This window comes from Pocillopora damicornis, chromosome 2 (assembly GCF_964200805.1).
Source record: "Pocillopora damicornis chromosome 2, jaPocDami1.2, whole genome shotgun sequence".
NCBI lineage: Eukaryota > Metazoa > Cnidaria > Anthozoa > Scleractinia > Pocilloporidae > Pocillopora > Pocillopora damicornis.
In genome coordinates, this window is record NC_142671.1 from 35,343,404 (window position 1) to 35,358,437 (window position 15,034).

At 40.9% G+C, this 15,034-nt stretch overlaps 2 protein-coding genes and 1 long non-coding RNA gene across 3 annotated transcripts; 1 reads left to right on the forward strand and 2 right to left on the reverse strand.

Annotated features, from left to right (window-relative positions):
- Positions 1–1,015: 1,015 nt before the first annotated feature.
- On the reverse strand, positions 1,016–6,004 carry LOC149051043 (uncharacterized). The gene is made up of 2 exons (XM_089197444.1): positions 5,679–6,004; positions 1,016–3,343 (listed from the first exon to the last, which is right to left on the reverse strand). The coding sequence occupies exon 2, from the start codon at positions 3,326–3,328 to the stop codon at positions 1,988–1,990; it is 1,341 nt and encodes a 446-aa protein (XP_089053570.1). The 5' UTR covers positions 3,329–3,343; positions 5,679–6,004; the 3' UTR covers positions 1,016–1,987.
- Positions 6,005–7,154: 1,150 nt separating this feature from the next.
- Positions 7,155–11,639, reverse strand: LOC149051044 (uncharacterized). Its single transcript, XM_089197445.1, has 2 exons — positions 11,363–11,639; positions 7,155–9,428 (listed from the first exon to the last, which is right to left on the reverse strand). The coding sequence occupies exon 2, from the start codon at positions 9,413–9,415 to the stop codon at positions 8,075–8,077; it is 1,341 nt and encodes a 446-aa protein (XP_089053571.1). The 5' UTR covers positions 9,416–9,428; positions 11,363–11,639; the 3' UTR covers positions 7,155–8,074.
- Positions 11,640–12,951: 1,312 nt separating this feature from the next.
- Positions 12,952–14,880, forward strand: LOC149051045 (uncharacterized). The gene is made up of 2 exons (XR_016183961.1): positions 12,952–13,079; positions 14,127–14,880. It is a non-coding gene; the product is annotated as an uncharacterized LOC149051045 (long non-coding RNA).
- Positions 14,881–15,034: the final 154 nt, after the last annotated feature.

Sequence of the window (15,034 nt, forward strand, 5' to 3'; positions counted from 1 at the left end):
CAATAATCTAGTCACTAGTACTAAGATATGTTCAAAAAAAGGCAATTATTATTATTATTGTTTTGAAATTTCAACGCCTTGCCTAACAATGATTAATAGCAGACGATAGCTGATATCATTTAATACAAGATATGCCTGCAAAACAAGCATAATTTTTTAACGCTTTTCAGTCGAACAAAGGTGTGAGACGACGCGAAGTACGAGTGAAGCACGAGGTGGCGCGAAGTGTGAGTCACGCGCAAAGCGGCGCGAAGTGCGTGTCACGCGCTAGGGAAGTAGCGCATACATATGCCCGCCCTTGACTGTTTATTACATCTCTACATACCTGTATACATGTACTTTATTTTGGCATCACAATGTCATGCGTGTAGACAGATGTTGACGCATGACAATTGGGATAGGCCGTGTGATCGAGCGTAGACTTACATGACTCTTATCGACACAGACTTAAAATGAAACCTGTGCGTATCACTGAAATGACATCCATAGGCGATTGTGTAAGGAAGACTATGAACTGCTTGAATTGAGCTTGTAACAATTGGGGCCGGCCAATCAAAAATAACCTGTATTTGAAGAAAACTAAAGAGGGCAAGTTGCTCTAAACAAACTATGGTTCTTCTGCGTTTGCGGGGGGGGGGGGGAGGGAGGGGGAGGGGAGAGGGGTACTTCAAGATCATTTGGTTTTATCAACTGAGTTGCTAATGTAAACCATCTACCGTAAAGAGTTTCTTTGACGTGTCGAGCGTTAGTTCTTCGTCAGGGCGTCTGCTAACACTAAAGACAGCTAACGAGAAAAACAAGTCAAGTAAAAACACCAAAATGACGAAAATGAAACAACCCGGCGCAACGAATAAAAAAAGAAGTCAAAACCAGTCAATGACGAGCCTGTCTAACCCGTAGAAGATCGAAAACGTCGAAAAATGATCTTGGCTAACATTCCGGTCGATGTAGAGGGGGAGGAGGGTGGGGGCCGATCTTGACAACGAGTAGTGCGCAAGGAACAACTCATTAACAATTTCATAATGCTTAAATGCTTTTAATGGCAAACAATGGTTATAACAGTCTAAGACGCTTATATAATAGCTTTTTTTTACTTTATTTGAATAAGAATATTCGAAAAAGCATGATCTTTACAGCTACAGTTCTAAACTGAGACAAAAGATCTAAAAAAGCAACTTAGACGGAAAATACCGACTATATGCGTGTAATCAGGTATAAGTAGGTTATATCACTTCAAAGAAGTGCCCTGTCTATTTATCCTTCCAATGGAGAGAGACACTATACTACAAGACACAATGGTTTCATCTAATAATCAGACATAGGCTATCGTAACTTGTGAGTAACCTCTCATGAAACGTCTCACATCTACTGGGCAAATAGATTCTACTCTTCCTTCAGCAACGCGTAATATTAGTTTAACTACCATACAATGAAATTAAATGAGATTATTTACTTGGCTATTTTATCCTCTATATCCTACGGCTTCGGATAACTCACAGTTAATTTAAGGGCCTGTTACACACTGAAGCCTGTTTATGGTAAAAATAACACCGACAGACTGATTGAAACCTACAAAACAATGCAACTCGGTGGTTTACCACAATATTTGAAATGCTTTTCGTAAGCTTTGAAAAACAGCAACTATTTTGTGGTCCAGAATTGATTCGTGATTCAGGTCCTGGTTTTTGATTCAATGATGGTGCGGGAATGTTGTCTGAAGGGTCCAGTACCATGACCACGCCTAACATGCTAAAGCTGAAAAATCGCCATGATTGTCGCAAGCATTGCAAGAGTAAAACTAGCGAGGTCTACGTTTTAGTGAACCTTTTTGCAGCAGGTAGGGACTCGAAATGTTTCAGCTCGAAGGCATCGAGCACAAAACCCAGGGTGAGACAGACCATTAGATCAACTGTTGCGCATGATAAATCTATGTAGCTCAATAAACAGAAAAACTAAATCTACCTTCTTGACAAATGCGAGTATCCTTTTAGTAAAGCAGTTTGTCCATCATCATGACCAACACAGCGATGGTTCCACACAAGGCAACTTTACCACCTGAGATCTCAGCAGCACCATTCCAGTTTGGAGGCTTGTCTGACACTGCCAGTGTATGGGTGCTGTTGCAGGCTTTATCAGAACACGAGGCTAAGCTCTTCACCCAAACATTGTGTCCATCTACTTTCAAAGGTAGCGCTTCCTGTTTTACAGCCGAAGCAAACTCTTGGATGGTCTGGTTGAAGTTGACGGATGGAGTGGATGTAATGCCTATACCCAGGGCTTTCTTATCAGCTAATAAGAGGACAATTTCCAGGTTTTCTGTATCTTCAACTCTCCCAGTATAGGCGAGCCAGTCCATTACATCTGAGTTCCACTTCAAGGCACTCGCAATGGCTGAGCCAACTCCGTCTGCGAATCGACTTTGAGCATCAGACTCAGGAAGATTATCAGTTGAGCGCCTCGATCGAAGCAAAAACTTTTTAATCTTCATCTTGATAACTCTGACTGGGCCATCTTTCAGCTCTCTGTAGCACTTTTTGATGTTAGCAGACAATCCACATTTCTCTCCTATGTTCCACATTCCCTTGAGAGATTCCCAGAGTGTGTCGACTTTGACAAAGGAGCCCTTAATGGTCCAAAATATCTGGAGGTAATCGGAGCAGTCAAGATCACAGACGGACGGCGCCCCACTTCCTGGAATCAGGTAACATGGTGTATGGGAGGCAAACGCTCTTTCTCGAATCTCCTTACAGGTTGGATCGACCCATGGCCGCAATAGCGGCACTAGTGAGACTTGGAGACATTTACGAACTCCATCAACCCAGTTTTTCCCGGTTTGACTGAACTTTGCAAAGTTTTGGTCATACAGCTTGCAAAAATGTTCAGCGTATTTGATTGCATATCCATTACTTGTAGCTTCACAGGGATACTTCCTCTCCAGGCAGTTGCGATACCAATCACAGGAATCCCCTGATGGACTATAGCACTCTGGAGGCAGTAATGTGGTAGGCGTGGGAGTGTTTGGATAAGCGGTTGGATTGCTGGGAGTACAGGAACAATCATCAGTCACTGATCCATATTCCTTGTTGTGCACTTCAATCATACACTGGTACCAGCAATAAATTCTAGTTTGGTCTGCACACTGGTGTTTTTGTTTGCTCTTTTGCTTGATGTACGCATCCGTCAAGCACGTCCCCCACTGGTATTCGTTATTGTACCCAGATAATAGAACGCATTCAACAGTTCCAGCGGGTCCAGACCACTTGTTACACTGGGTGGCCCATCCCAACTCAACCACAAGCAATAGCATAAACGTAAGAGCTAACATCATTCAAAGCTATAGAACCTGGGAAAAGTAATTAGGACATTTTAAGATTGAATATCGATTCATACATTTGCAGTGCGAAAACGAATACAGTGGAAGCCCGCTAACTCGAACTCCCAAGAGAAACAAAAAATGATTCAAGTTAAAAAGGGGGGGGGAGGGAGAGGCTGCAGTTAGCTTCTTCTGAAAATCAGTTATCCTTTTAATGATTAATAGGGAATCATGGTTTTAACATTCTCGCAGAAACAACATTAATTTCCGGACATGTAGTTTGTTTTAAAAGAGCTTTTTGATGAGAACGTTTAGTTTGGGAAGTTAAGCTAAATTACGTTTTCATTAATGTTATCACGTTTGTATCAATCGTGAATTGATTAGGACGTATCCATCAGCTATGTTCTGACACTCTAAAGTTCGAGATATTAGAGCAAATTTGAGCCTGGGAAAATTAAATTTAGTCTGAGTTAATAGAGAGTCCGACTTAACGGAGTGAAATGACTGAAAAAATGGGGTAAATGCCTGAGGAAATCGGATCTTATTTGAGATAGCGGGGATTCGAGTTAACCGTGTTCAAGTTAACGGGGCTCTACTGTATTACTATAGCTTTGCTGCAAACAGCGATTTTAGAAACCCATAACATTTCTACCCTGTTATTATCGTTCAAGCACAGTTTGTTACATATGAATACGTTACCGTGTTTCGTATCACTCTTTAGACTCGATGATACTTTGCCACTTGTTTAGATACCTGATGGCAACAACTTTTCGTGCATTTTAATGTGTGCAATAATTCTCTTTTTTTTTATAGCTGACTGCACAAGCAGAAGAAATAAAAAGAATCCTGTGTTTCAGTTGGTTGCCCGAGCAAAAAAAAAATACGTCTACCTTACCTGCTCGGGTCACCCACTTTATCCCGCAAAGCAAAAATATTGCGCTTTTCAGAAGGGTTACACACATTAAAATTGTTCCAAACTTCTTTCCTATCCATCTATGTTTTTACCACATTTTCACGAAGCAACGGAGTCGTAAAACACAACATTAGGTCTCATGAGCGATTTTCCAAGCCGCCTATCTAATGACTACCGGAAAACTCGTGAAAAGTTTTGCCTTTCCAACGAGTCGTTAAACTTCAATGCGTTCGAAAAAGCCACCAAAGCTAGTACCTCAAGCGAATTCGAAAGCCTTTCAAAAAATCTGTCAATTCTGAAACAGTCAGCGCGCTCTATTTTCACTTCTTCCGCAAACACAAAATGAATGACTATTCATTTCATAATCTTATAAGCTTTCCTTCATTAAATGTCCCAGGCAAACAATTCTAGATGATTTCAACCTTGAACATACGAAGGATTCAGCAACATGTTGCCCCCCTGCCTATTCAAATTTGATTATTCACACGCGTGTAAGCAGGCGTCTGTGAAAGACTTACAAACGATTGTTTCAAGTAAGGAATTTTTCCATGTAGATTTGTGATTATCTACAGAAAAAAAACTGTGAGTGCTAAAGACTCCCTTTGAAGTTATTGTTAGTGTAGAGACGGTGTCGAAACGTCCCCAAGATGACTCCGGAAAATCGAGATAATATCACTGCAACGCAAAAAGCACAACATTTTCAAAGAGCTGTGTACAGTGTTCGCATGGCGAAATTAGCTCGAAGAAATTAAATTTCATGCTACACCCGCAATAATGCTTTGTAAAACTGAACCCTGATGACAGCCCACGCAAAGCACAAGTTTCGATTACTCAAATGAAGCCGAATGGTGAGAGACTGTAGCTGATTGCAGAAGTGAAAGAGGCCTCGTGTAGCTCGTTTTGAAATTCACCGTATCGTGACATCCTTCCCCAGTTGAATTAAAGATGCTATGGTCGTGTTCTCCAGGTATAATATATACTTAGTTTCATCAAACCATAAAAAGCGGCCTACAAGAACTGAACGACGTTGTGTTTTTCAAAGTACGATGTGTTTCAATGTGCTATATGTTATACGTTCTATAGTAACTTGAACTACCTGAATACCGCAGTCGAACCTCGAAAATCCGCACCTCGATTATCCGGATTTCTCGATTATCCAGACTTTTTCTCTGGTCCCAATTTTGTTTTTAATATTTATTAGTCATGATCAAGATCCATAGTCATATGGTGAAACCTCCGAGAACCTCTATTAGAATGGCTTGATCTACGAGACACCTCGTAGGGAAAGAAATGAAGATTCGTCGTCGACTCAAAGCAAAATTCTCTCTGAAATTTCCACGGGCCATCGCCTCCAAATAGCATTAATTATCCCTCTGAGCGTTTCAGGCTGCTTATATTAACTGCTAACCAACTTGAAATCGTTTCGCTTATATTTTATCTAACACTACTTACCGTATTAGCTTTTATAATGAATCCAAGGGACGCACTATAACTCTGCCAACGTCGATCGTCTATGGTAAAGTTTGTAGTGGATATTGACTCTTCTCACAATCAATTATTTATAAAAGGTGTGTCTACGTCTGTGGGGGTGGGGGTGGGGACATAGGGGGAAACCTTGAACACAAGCTATCTTTTCTCATTTGTCTCATATAGCGAATTGTTAACAGCTGCAGAGGCATATTACCTGGAGGAAACAAAACGGATTGTTCCTTTGTGACTACTTTTGCCTCAGATAGGAATTGAGCAGCTCATATGCCTTTGAACATCACCCCACCCCCTTTCTGCGATTATGTACGATGAAATCGCAGCTTCTTTGTCAGTTTCCTAGAAAGACAGACATTGTCTTTGAGTGTTTACTTTTCTCTCGAGAATTATTGACTCAAGATGATGTTTTAATCCGCATAAATCTCTTATCCAATTCACAATCCCCAAAGGCTCGCTCCTTTTTCGGCTCAGTTCCTAAAGCCCTTATGGAGAATTTAACAATAATCTAGTCACTAGTACTAAGATATGTTCAAAAAAAGGCAATTATTATTATTATTGTTTTGAAATTTCAACGCCTTGCCTAACAATGATTAATAGCAGACGATAGCTGATATCATTTAATACCTGTAAAACAAGCATAATTTTTTAACGTTTTTCAGTCGAACAAAGGCGTGAGACGACGCGAAGTACGAGTGAAGCACGAGGTGGCGCGAAGTGTGAGTCACGCGAAAAGCGGCGCGAAGTGCGTGTCACGCGCTAGGGAAGTAGCGCATACATATGTCCGCCTTTGACTGTTTATTACACCTCTACATACCTATATACATGTACTTTATTTTGGCATCACAATGTCATGCGTGTAGACAGATGTTGACGCATGACAATTGGGAGAGGCTTTTGATCGATCGTAGACTTACATGACTCTTATCGACACAGACTTAAAATGAAACCTGTGCGCGTCACTGAAATGACATCCATAGGCGATTGTGTAAGGAAGACTGTGAACTGCTTGAATTAAGCTTGTAATAATTGGGCGCCGGCCAATCAAAAGTAATCTGTCTTTGGAGAAGACTAAAGAGGTTAAATTGATCTAAACAAACTGTGGTTCTTCTGCGTTTGCGGGGGGAGGGAGAGGGGAGGGGTACTTCAAGATTATTTGGTTTTATCAACTGAGTTGATAATGTAAACCATAAAGAGTTTCTTTGACGTGTCGAGCGTTAGTCCTTCGTAAGGGCATCTGCTAACACTAGAGACGGCAAACGAGAAAAACAAATCAAGTAAAAACACTAAAATAACCAAAACGAAACAAACTGGCGAAACGAATGAAAAAAATTAGGGAAAACGTCGGAAAATGATCTTGGCTAACATCCCGGGCGATGTAGAGTGGGGGAGAGGGAGGGGGCCTTCTTGAAAACGAGTAGTGCACAATGAACAACTCATTCACAATTTTATAGTGCTTAAATGCTTTTAATGGCTAACAATGGTTATAACAGTCTAAGACGCTTATATAAGGAGCATTTTTTTACTTTATATGAATTAGAATATTCGAAAAAGCAAGATCTTTATAACAACAGTTCTAAACTGAGACAAAAGATCTAAACGAGCAACTTAGACGGAAAATACTGACTTTATGCGTTTAATCAGGTATAGGTAGGTTATATCACTTCAAAGAAGTGCCCTCTCTATTTATCCTTCCAATGGAGAGAGACACTATATTACAACACACGATGATTTCATCTAATAATCAAACATAGGCTACCGTAACTTCTGAGTAACCCCTCTTAAAAAGTCTCACATCTACCAGGCAAATAGATTCTACTCTACCTTAAGCAACGGCTAATATTGGTGTAACTACCATCCAATGAAATTAAAGAGATTCTGTGCTTGGCTGTTTTATCCTCTATATCCTACAACTCCGAATAACTCTCAGTTAATTTAAGGGCCTGTCACGCACTGAAGCCTGTTTATGGTAAGAATAACACCGACAGATTTGAAATCTAGTAAACAACTCGTTGGTTTACCACAGTATTTGAAATGCTCTTTTTCGTAAGCAGAATTGACTCGTGGTTCTATTCCTGGTTTTCGACTTAGTGGTGGTGCGGAATGTTGTCTGGAGGGTCCACTACCATGACCGTGTCCAACATGCTGATGCTAAAGATCGCTGTGATTGTTGCAAGCATTACAAGAGTAAAACTAGTGAGGTCTACGTTTTAGTCAAGCTCTTTGGAAACAGAAAGGGACTCGAAAAGTTTCAGCTCGAACGCATTAAGCATAAAACCTAGCGTGAGACAGACCATTAGAACAACTGCTACGTATGATAAACAGAAAAAACTAAATCTACCTTCTCGACAAATGCGAGTATCCTTTTAGTAAAGCAGTTTGTCCAGAATTGCGACCAACACAGCGATGGTTCCACACATGACAACTTTACCACCTGAGATCTCAGCAGCACCATTCCAGTTTGGAGGCTTGTCTGACACTGCTAGTGTATGGGTGCTGTTGCAGGCTTTATCAGAACACGAGGCTAAGTTCTTCACCCAGACATTGTGTCCATCCACTTTCAAAGGTAGCGCTCCCCGTTGTACAGCTGAGGCAAACTCTTGGATGGTCTGGTTGAAGTTGACGGATGGAGTGGATGTAATGGCGATACCCAGGGCTTTCTTATCAGCTAATAAGAGGATAATTTCCATGTTTTCTGGATCTTCAACTCTCCCAGTATAGGCGAGCCAGTCCATTACATCTGAGTTCCACTTCAAGGCACTCGCAATGGCTGAGCCAACTCCGTCTGCGAATCGACTTTGAGCATCAGACTCAGTAAGATTATCAGTTGAGCGCCTCGATCGCAGAAAAAACTTTTTAATCTTCAGCTTGATCACTCTGACTGGACCATCTTTCAGTTCTCTGTAGCATTTCTTAATGTTAGCAGACAATCCACATTTCGCTCCTATGTTCCACATTCCCTCGAGTGATTCCCAGAGTGTGTCGACTTTGACAAAGGAACCTTTGATGGTCCAAAAGATCTGGTAGTAATCGGAGCAGTCAAGATCACAGACGGACGGCGCACCACTTCCTGGATTCAGGTAACATGGTGTATGAGAGGCAAACGCTCTTTCTCGTATCTCTTTACATGTTGGATCGGCCCATGGCCGCAATAGTGGCACCAGTGAGACTTGGAGGCATTTACGAACTCCATTAACCCAGATTTTCCCGATTTGACTGAACTTTGCAAAGTTTTGGTCATACAGCTTGCAAAAATGTTCAGCGTATTTGATTGCGTAACCATTACGTGTAGCTTCACAGGGATACCTCCTCTCCAGGCAGCTGCGATACCAATCACAGGAATCCCCTGGTGGACTATAGCATTCTGGAGGCAGCAATGTGGTAGGCGTGAGGGTGTTTGGATATGAGGTTGAATTGCTGGGAGTACAGGAACAATCACTCGTCACCGATCCATATTCCTTGCTATGCACTTCAAGCATACACTGATACCAGCAGTAGGTTGCAGCTCGGTCTATGCAGAGATGTTTTTGTTTGCTCTTTTGCTTGATGTATGCATCCGTTAAGCACGTCCCCCACTGGTATTCATTATTGTACCGTTGTATTTGAATACATTCAACAGTTCCAGCGGGTCCATACGACTTGTTACACTGGGCGGCCCATCCCAACTCAACCACAAGCAATAGCATAAATGTAAGAGCTTGCATCATTCAAGGCTGGAACCTGGGAAATATAACTAGGCCATTTTAAGATTGAATATCTAATCATACATCTGCAGTGCAAAAATGAATACAATAGAAGCCCGCTAACTCGAACTCCCAAGGAAAACGAAATATTGGCTACGTTAACAGAGGGGAGGGTGGGGAGGGAGGGTTCCAGTTTAGTTGTGTTGAAAATCAGTTATCCTTTTAATGATTAATAGGGAATCGTTTTTCTTCTATTCTCGCACAAACAACAACAATATCCCTACATTTACATTGTTTTAAAAGAGCTTTTTCTGAGAACGTTTAGTTTGGGAAGTTTAGCTAAATATTACGTTTTCATAAATATTATCACGTTCGTATCAATCGGGATTCAAGATGGGGACGTGTCAATCAGCTATGTTCTGACACTTAAAACGTTTATCGACCGACGCTTTTAGTTCAAGTTTGAGCTAGCTGATGATAAATGACTGGAAAAAAGAGGTTAAATGCTTGAGGAAATCGGATCTTATTTGAGTTAGCGGGGGATTCGAGTTGACCGTGGTCGAGTTAGCGGGGCTCTACTGTAATACTATTGTTTTGCTGCGAGCAGTGATTTTAGAAACCCCAACATTTCTTCACTGTTGCTGTAGCTCAAGCATTGTTTGTGTCATGTGGATACGTTACCATGCTTCATATCACTCTTTAGACTCGGTGATACTTAGCCGTTTGTTCAGATATTTAATGGCAACAACTTTTTCTGCATTTTTATTTTTTATAGCTAGCTCCACGAGCAGTCGAAATAAAGGGAATCCTGTGTTTCTATTGGTTCCCAGACCAGGCAAAATGCGTCTACCTTTCCTGCTCGGGTCGCCCACTTTGTCCCGTGAAACAAAAATGCTGCACTTTTCACAGGCTTCCCAAGTTCACATGCGTTCACGTAAACTTGGGATGCCTGCACGCTTTTCAGCAGGGTGCAGACCTATAAATTCTACCAAACTTCATTGCTTACTCACGCGTAATTAAAAAAATTTGAATAAACAGCGGGGTAACGTGTAGCTGAATGCTTCACATTTTCAAGGTTGAAATCATCTTGAAAGCAGGAAGGAAAGCTTATAAGATTATGAAATAGATTATCATTCATTTTGTGTTTGCGGAAAGAGTGAAGAAGAACACGCTGACTGTTTCCAAAATGAAAGATTTTTTTAAAAGGAATGGCAGCAACTTCTTGGCGGAAATTAATTGCGGCATGCAGATTCGCTTGAACTTCCAGCTTTGGTGGCTTTTTTCCAAACGCATTGAAGCTTGCCGACTCATTGGAAAGGCAAGACTGTTCACGAGATGTCTGGTAATCACTTGCTAGGCGACTTGGAAAATCGCTCATGATATTTAATGTTGTGTTTTACGACTCCATTGATTTAATTGACTATTTAATAAAGCACGTATCACGTCCACTTTCTGTCCACGTCCAATTTCTGCAACCAACCAGCAAATATGTTGGCGCCAAAAGAACTTACCGCGTGTCGTCTTAACCATTAACTAGGTCAATTTTATAGCAAGCGCACACCTCGAAAACTTTGCTGAAGAAATGTAAAATGGTTTCCGTGTTTACACAGCCTGATGTAAACACTTGGGAGGTTGGGAGAACACTCGATAAGCTGGAAACCACTCCGCTTCGCGTCGTGGTTTCCTACGCTTATCTCGTGTTCTCCCAACCTTCCGCGTGTTTACATCAGGCTATGTTGAAATCCCCCTTGTGAAACCTCCGAGAACCCCTATTAGAGTGGCTTGATCTACGAGACACCTCATAGAGAAAGAAATGATGATTCGTCGTCGACCCAAAGCAAAATCCTTTCTGCAAGCCATCGCCTCCAAATAGCATTAATTATCCCTCTGAGCGAGTCGGGCCGTTTATAGTACATCCACTACTAACAAACTTGAAATAATTTCGCTTACATTTTACCTAACATTACTTACCGAATTAGCTTTTATAAATGAATCCAAGGGACGCAAGATAACTCTGCCAACGTCGATCGTCTGTGGTTAAGTTTGAAGTGGGCAGTGGCTCTTCTTGAAATCAATTATTAACAAAGATGAGTCTAAGTCTGTATGTGGGGGTGGGGACATAAGGGGAAACCTTGTGCACAAGCTATCTTTTCTCATTTATCTCAGATAGCGAATCATTAACAGCTGCAGAGGCATATTACCTGCAGGAAACAAAAACGGATCGTTCCTTTGCGACTGCTTTTACCTTGAGTAGGAATTAGGCAGCTCATTTGCCCTTGAACACCACCCCACCCCCCTTCTGTGATTATGTATGATGAAATCACAGCTTCTTTGTCAGTTTCCTAGAGAGACAGACATTGTCTTTGAGTGTTTGCTTCAAGTCGTCTCTAGAATGATTGGCTCGTGATCATGTTTTAATCTGCATAAATTTCATATTCAATTCACAATCCCCAAAGACTCGCTCCTTTTCTGGCAGAGCAACTGAAACTGTTATGGTAGATTTCAACAACAATCTAGTTATTAGTGCTGAGATATGTTAAAAAGAGGCTATGATTTTTTTTTTCAATTTCAACGCCTCGCCGAACAATGATTAATAGACCGTGATAGTGAATATCATTTAATACTAGATATGCCTGCGAAACAGGCCAGGAGCCCAAGTACTGGGCTCCTGACAGGCATTATTTTTTTTGCGTTTTTCAGTTGAACGGAGGCAAGCGCGAAGCGACGCGAAGTGCGAGTCAAGCGCGAGGCGGCGCGAAGAAAAACTCGTGCCAAACCCTAACCCCTAATAACGAGCAGCTATCAGCAACCAAGAGAAGATAAACTGCTGGAGGCTAATATCATAGAAGTTTCTCCGCCTTATTAAGACTGACACCTCTTGTTTGCGCATTTGTCGTGATGACTACACTTTGAAAGTGAAGTATTCCGCTAATGAGTTTGAGTTTTCAAACACTTATACCGTCTCATACCCAGACCTCTCACCGCAAAGTGGTTGTAAGTTACAATTACGCAGTAAGATCTGGGTACGAGATTAACACTTATCTTGCTTTGGCGCGCTGCTAAATAATTATCTTCACATAATGCGAACGTTCTGAAGCTAAACTAAGAGTCAGTGATTCTATCTTGTCACCTATTCCCCAATCAAGCAAGGAACGTTGTCTGGTTTGCATGATCACTACTCCACAGTCCCCACAGCATGATTGTGACTTGTCTTTCCAGTTGATGATGCGGACAGGCTTGTGAATAATGGTGTTCTTACCAATGGGGCTTGGTAGAGGGGCTGTCTGATGTGGCGTCAAAAGGGAAGTGCACCAATGTAAGGAGTGCCTAGGCGTGCCTGGCCTTCAGGATATCCTTCGCTTCCGTGCCTGTTCCAATCCCGAGCTCAGGTCATTTTGGCTCCTTTCCAGTGGTATTGTCGCCAACTGTTTTTATTTGGTGACCATACTGCTAAAAAGGAGCCAAAACGACCCTGGGCTCGAGATTGCGCTTGTTCCTGCACTACAGCCTGCAGTCTACAACTCCCATGATGCCTTGCTATATTATTTGTGTGGGGGGCCCTGGGTAAGAGTATCCGAAAGAAGTTGTCGAGTTGAAGACTAAAGGAAATGCATCCGATCCTTGTGTTATATTTTGCCTTCAAAGAAGAAGGAAGAGCTATTGAAAAGAGGAAGAAGTCCTACCAATGGTAAGAACGTTAATCTCATATTATCGGCTGAATGGAATTTGACGAAATCTTTGCGTTTCTAACTTATCGACTCTTTCGGTCCAAAGAAAAATCAGAATGTTTTAAAATATAATGTCATTTTGCAAACTTTAGGATGCTATCAGAGACAAGTTCCCAACAGTTTAACAAAACTGTGGAAATGATTTGGTTTGCAAATCCTTGTGCTGTACGCGTACCTAAATTGCAATTGTGTTTTAGGCCAGGCACGCCTAGACACTCGATTAGTTCTCAGGACCATGTGGGTGTCCCAAACTCCTCACAATTAACACAGTATTTAAACATTCTTTTCTTCCTGTCCTTCTATATCTCTTAGATATCCTTAGTAACAATGAGTTATAAATTACTTTCGTTTCGTTTTTCGTTTTCTTATTGCACTATATTCTTTATATTGATGTTTATAACGCTACTGTAATAATTATAACCTCCTCTAATACACTGTAATTGTGTGAGTTTAAATAAAATCGATTTGATTTGAATTGAAATTGATTTGTGTTTCAACATTTTAAACACATTTTCACATGTTTGACTTTTGCAATAATGCGCTAGAAATATAGGTTGCTTTTTTACCCAGAGCCGTGATTAGGTTTGAATTATAATTTCATGTAAAAATGGATCACTTGCTTATAATTGTCCATCAGTGATATTAAGAGTTATTTCCCGGAGATTAGGTCATAAGCGTTTCAACTGATGTTGTTTTACTTACATCAGACAGATTTACCTTTAGGCTTGCCAACCAGGTGTTGTTAGGGAAGTAACCCTTGTCTCTCCTTATAGGAAGGTTCTGTTTAGGGAAGTTTCCTAAACCAAGCAAAATACAGATTGCTTCCTCTCCCTCCCTTCCCATACTTATGACCCACTTCAGGTTTTCATTTTTCACTGGGTAAATAAATGGAAACAGGGCAAGGGAGCACATTTGGTGTAACTGCGTTTTGATTGATTGATTGATTGATTGATTGATTTACTTTGTTTTTGTTTTGTTTTCTTGTTGTTTTGTTTTTTTCCTCAAAGCTGGGTGTCTGGCAGAGCCCCTGATGGCAGAATCCAACACTACATGTTAAAGATTCGAGACTAGTTATGTGCAAGGAAAGATCTAGACAGGAATAGTGCACTAAATGACTTTGACTTTGTCAGTGAACAGAGTGAAAAGGGAAGTGTGGAATTGAGGTTACAAGATGCTTCAAACCTATCACTGAGGAAAACTGAGGAGGAAAAGTTTAAATCAACTCTCTGTTATAGAAACATTTATGATTCCATCAATTTGTCTGAGGGAGGATACTTGGACTAAAATGGCAGGAGGAATTACAGAAAGCAAATCGGCAAAATACTGTTGAAAACATGAAAAAGCTGTACCACACTTCCTTATAAACTCACAATTTATTTGCTTGATTCGACAATTTGCTACTATGCTTCAGTTGACTCCCACTCACAATTCTTGGCCTATTACAAGGAAACACACTCAACATCCTGTTGTAAGCAGGTGGAACAGTGCCTTTAATATGAGATGACAAAACATGTGCCACATACATGTTTGCTTAGTTATGTATGAATAAACAAAATCCCTTATAAATGTCAATCAAATTGAGAATAATTAACTTATTGTACAGTTTCCAACAATACCGGGGCCTTTTCTTGGATATATTTGGTAATGTCATCATTGGAACCTGCAGTCTGTATCATTCACTCTTAGAATATCACTCAGTTATTGTGCTGTATCTCAAAATTAACAAGAACACTTACCTATTAAATGTAATTGAACAATAGAGACTATTTCCATTTCTCCACTAATGTATTTCCACAAAAATTGTTGAAGGGGTGTATGGAGCAATTTCCACTTGATCTCTGATGGATTGTTAGGTTGTCCTTTCAAATTGTCTTTGATTCAACTTTAAGACAGAGGGAGAGGTGCCTGTTGCATC

Coding starts and splice junctions, on each gene's coding strand:
- LOC149051043 (XM_089197444.1), bottom strand. CDS start 3,328: ATGATGTTAGCTCTTACGTTTATGCTATTGCTTGTGGTTGAGTTGGGA.
- LOC149051044 (XM_089197445.1), bottom strand. CDS start 9,415: ATGATGCAAGCTCTTACATTTATGCTATTGCTTGTGGTTGAGTTGGGA.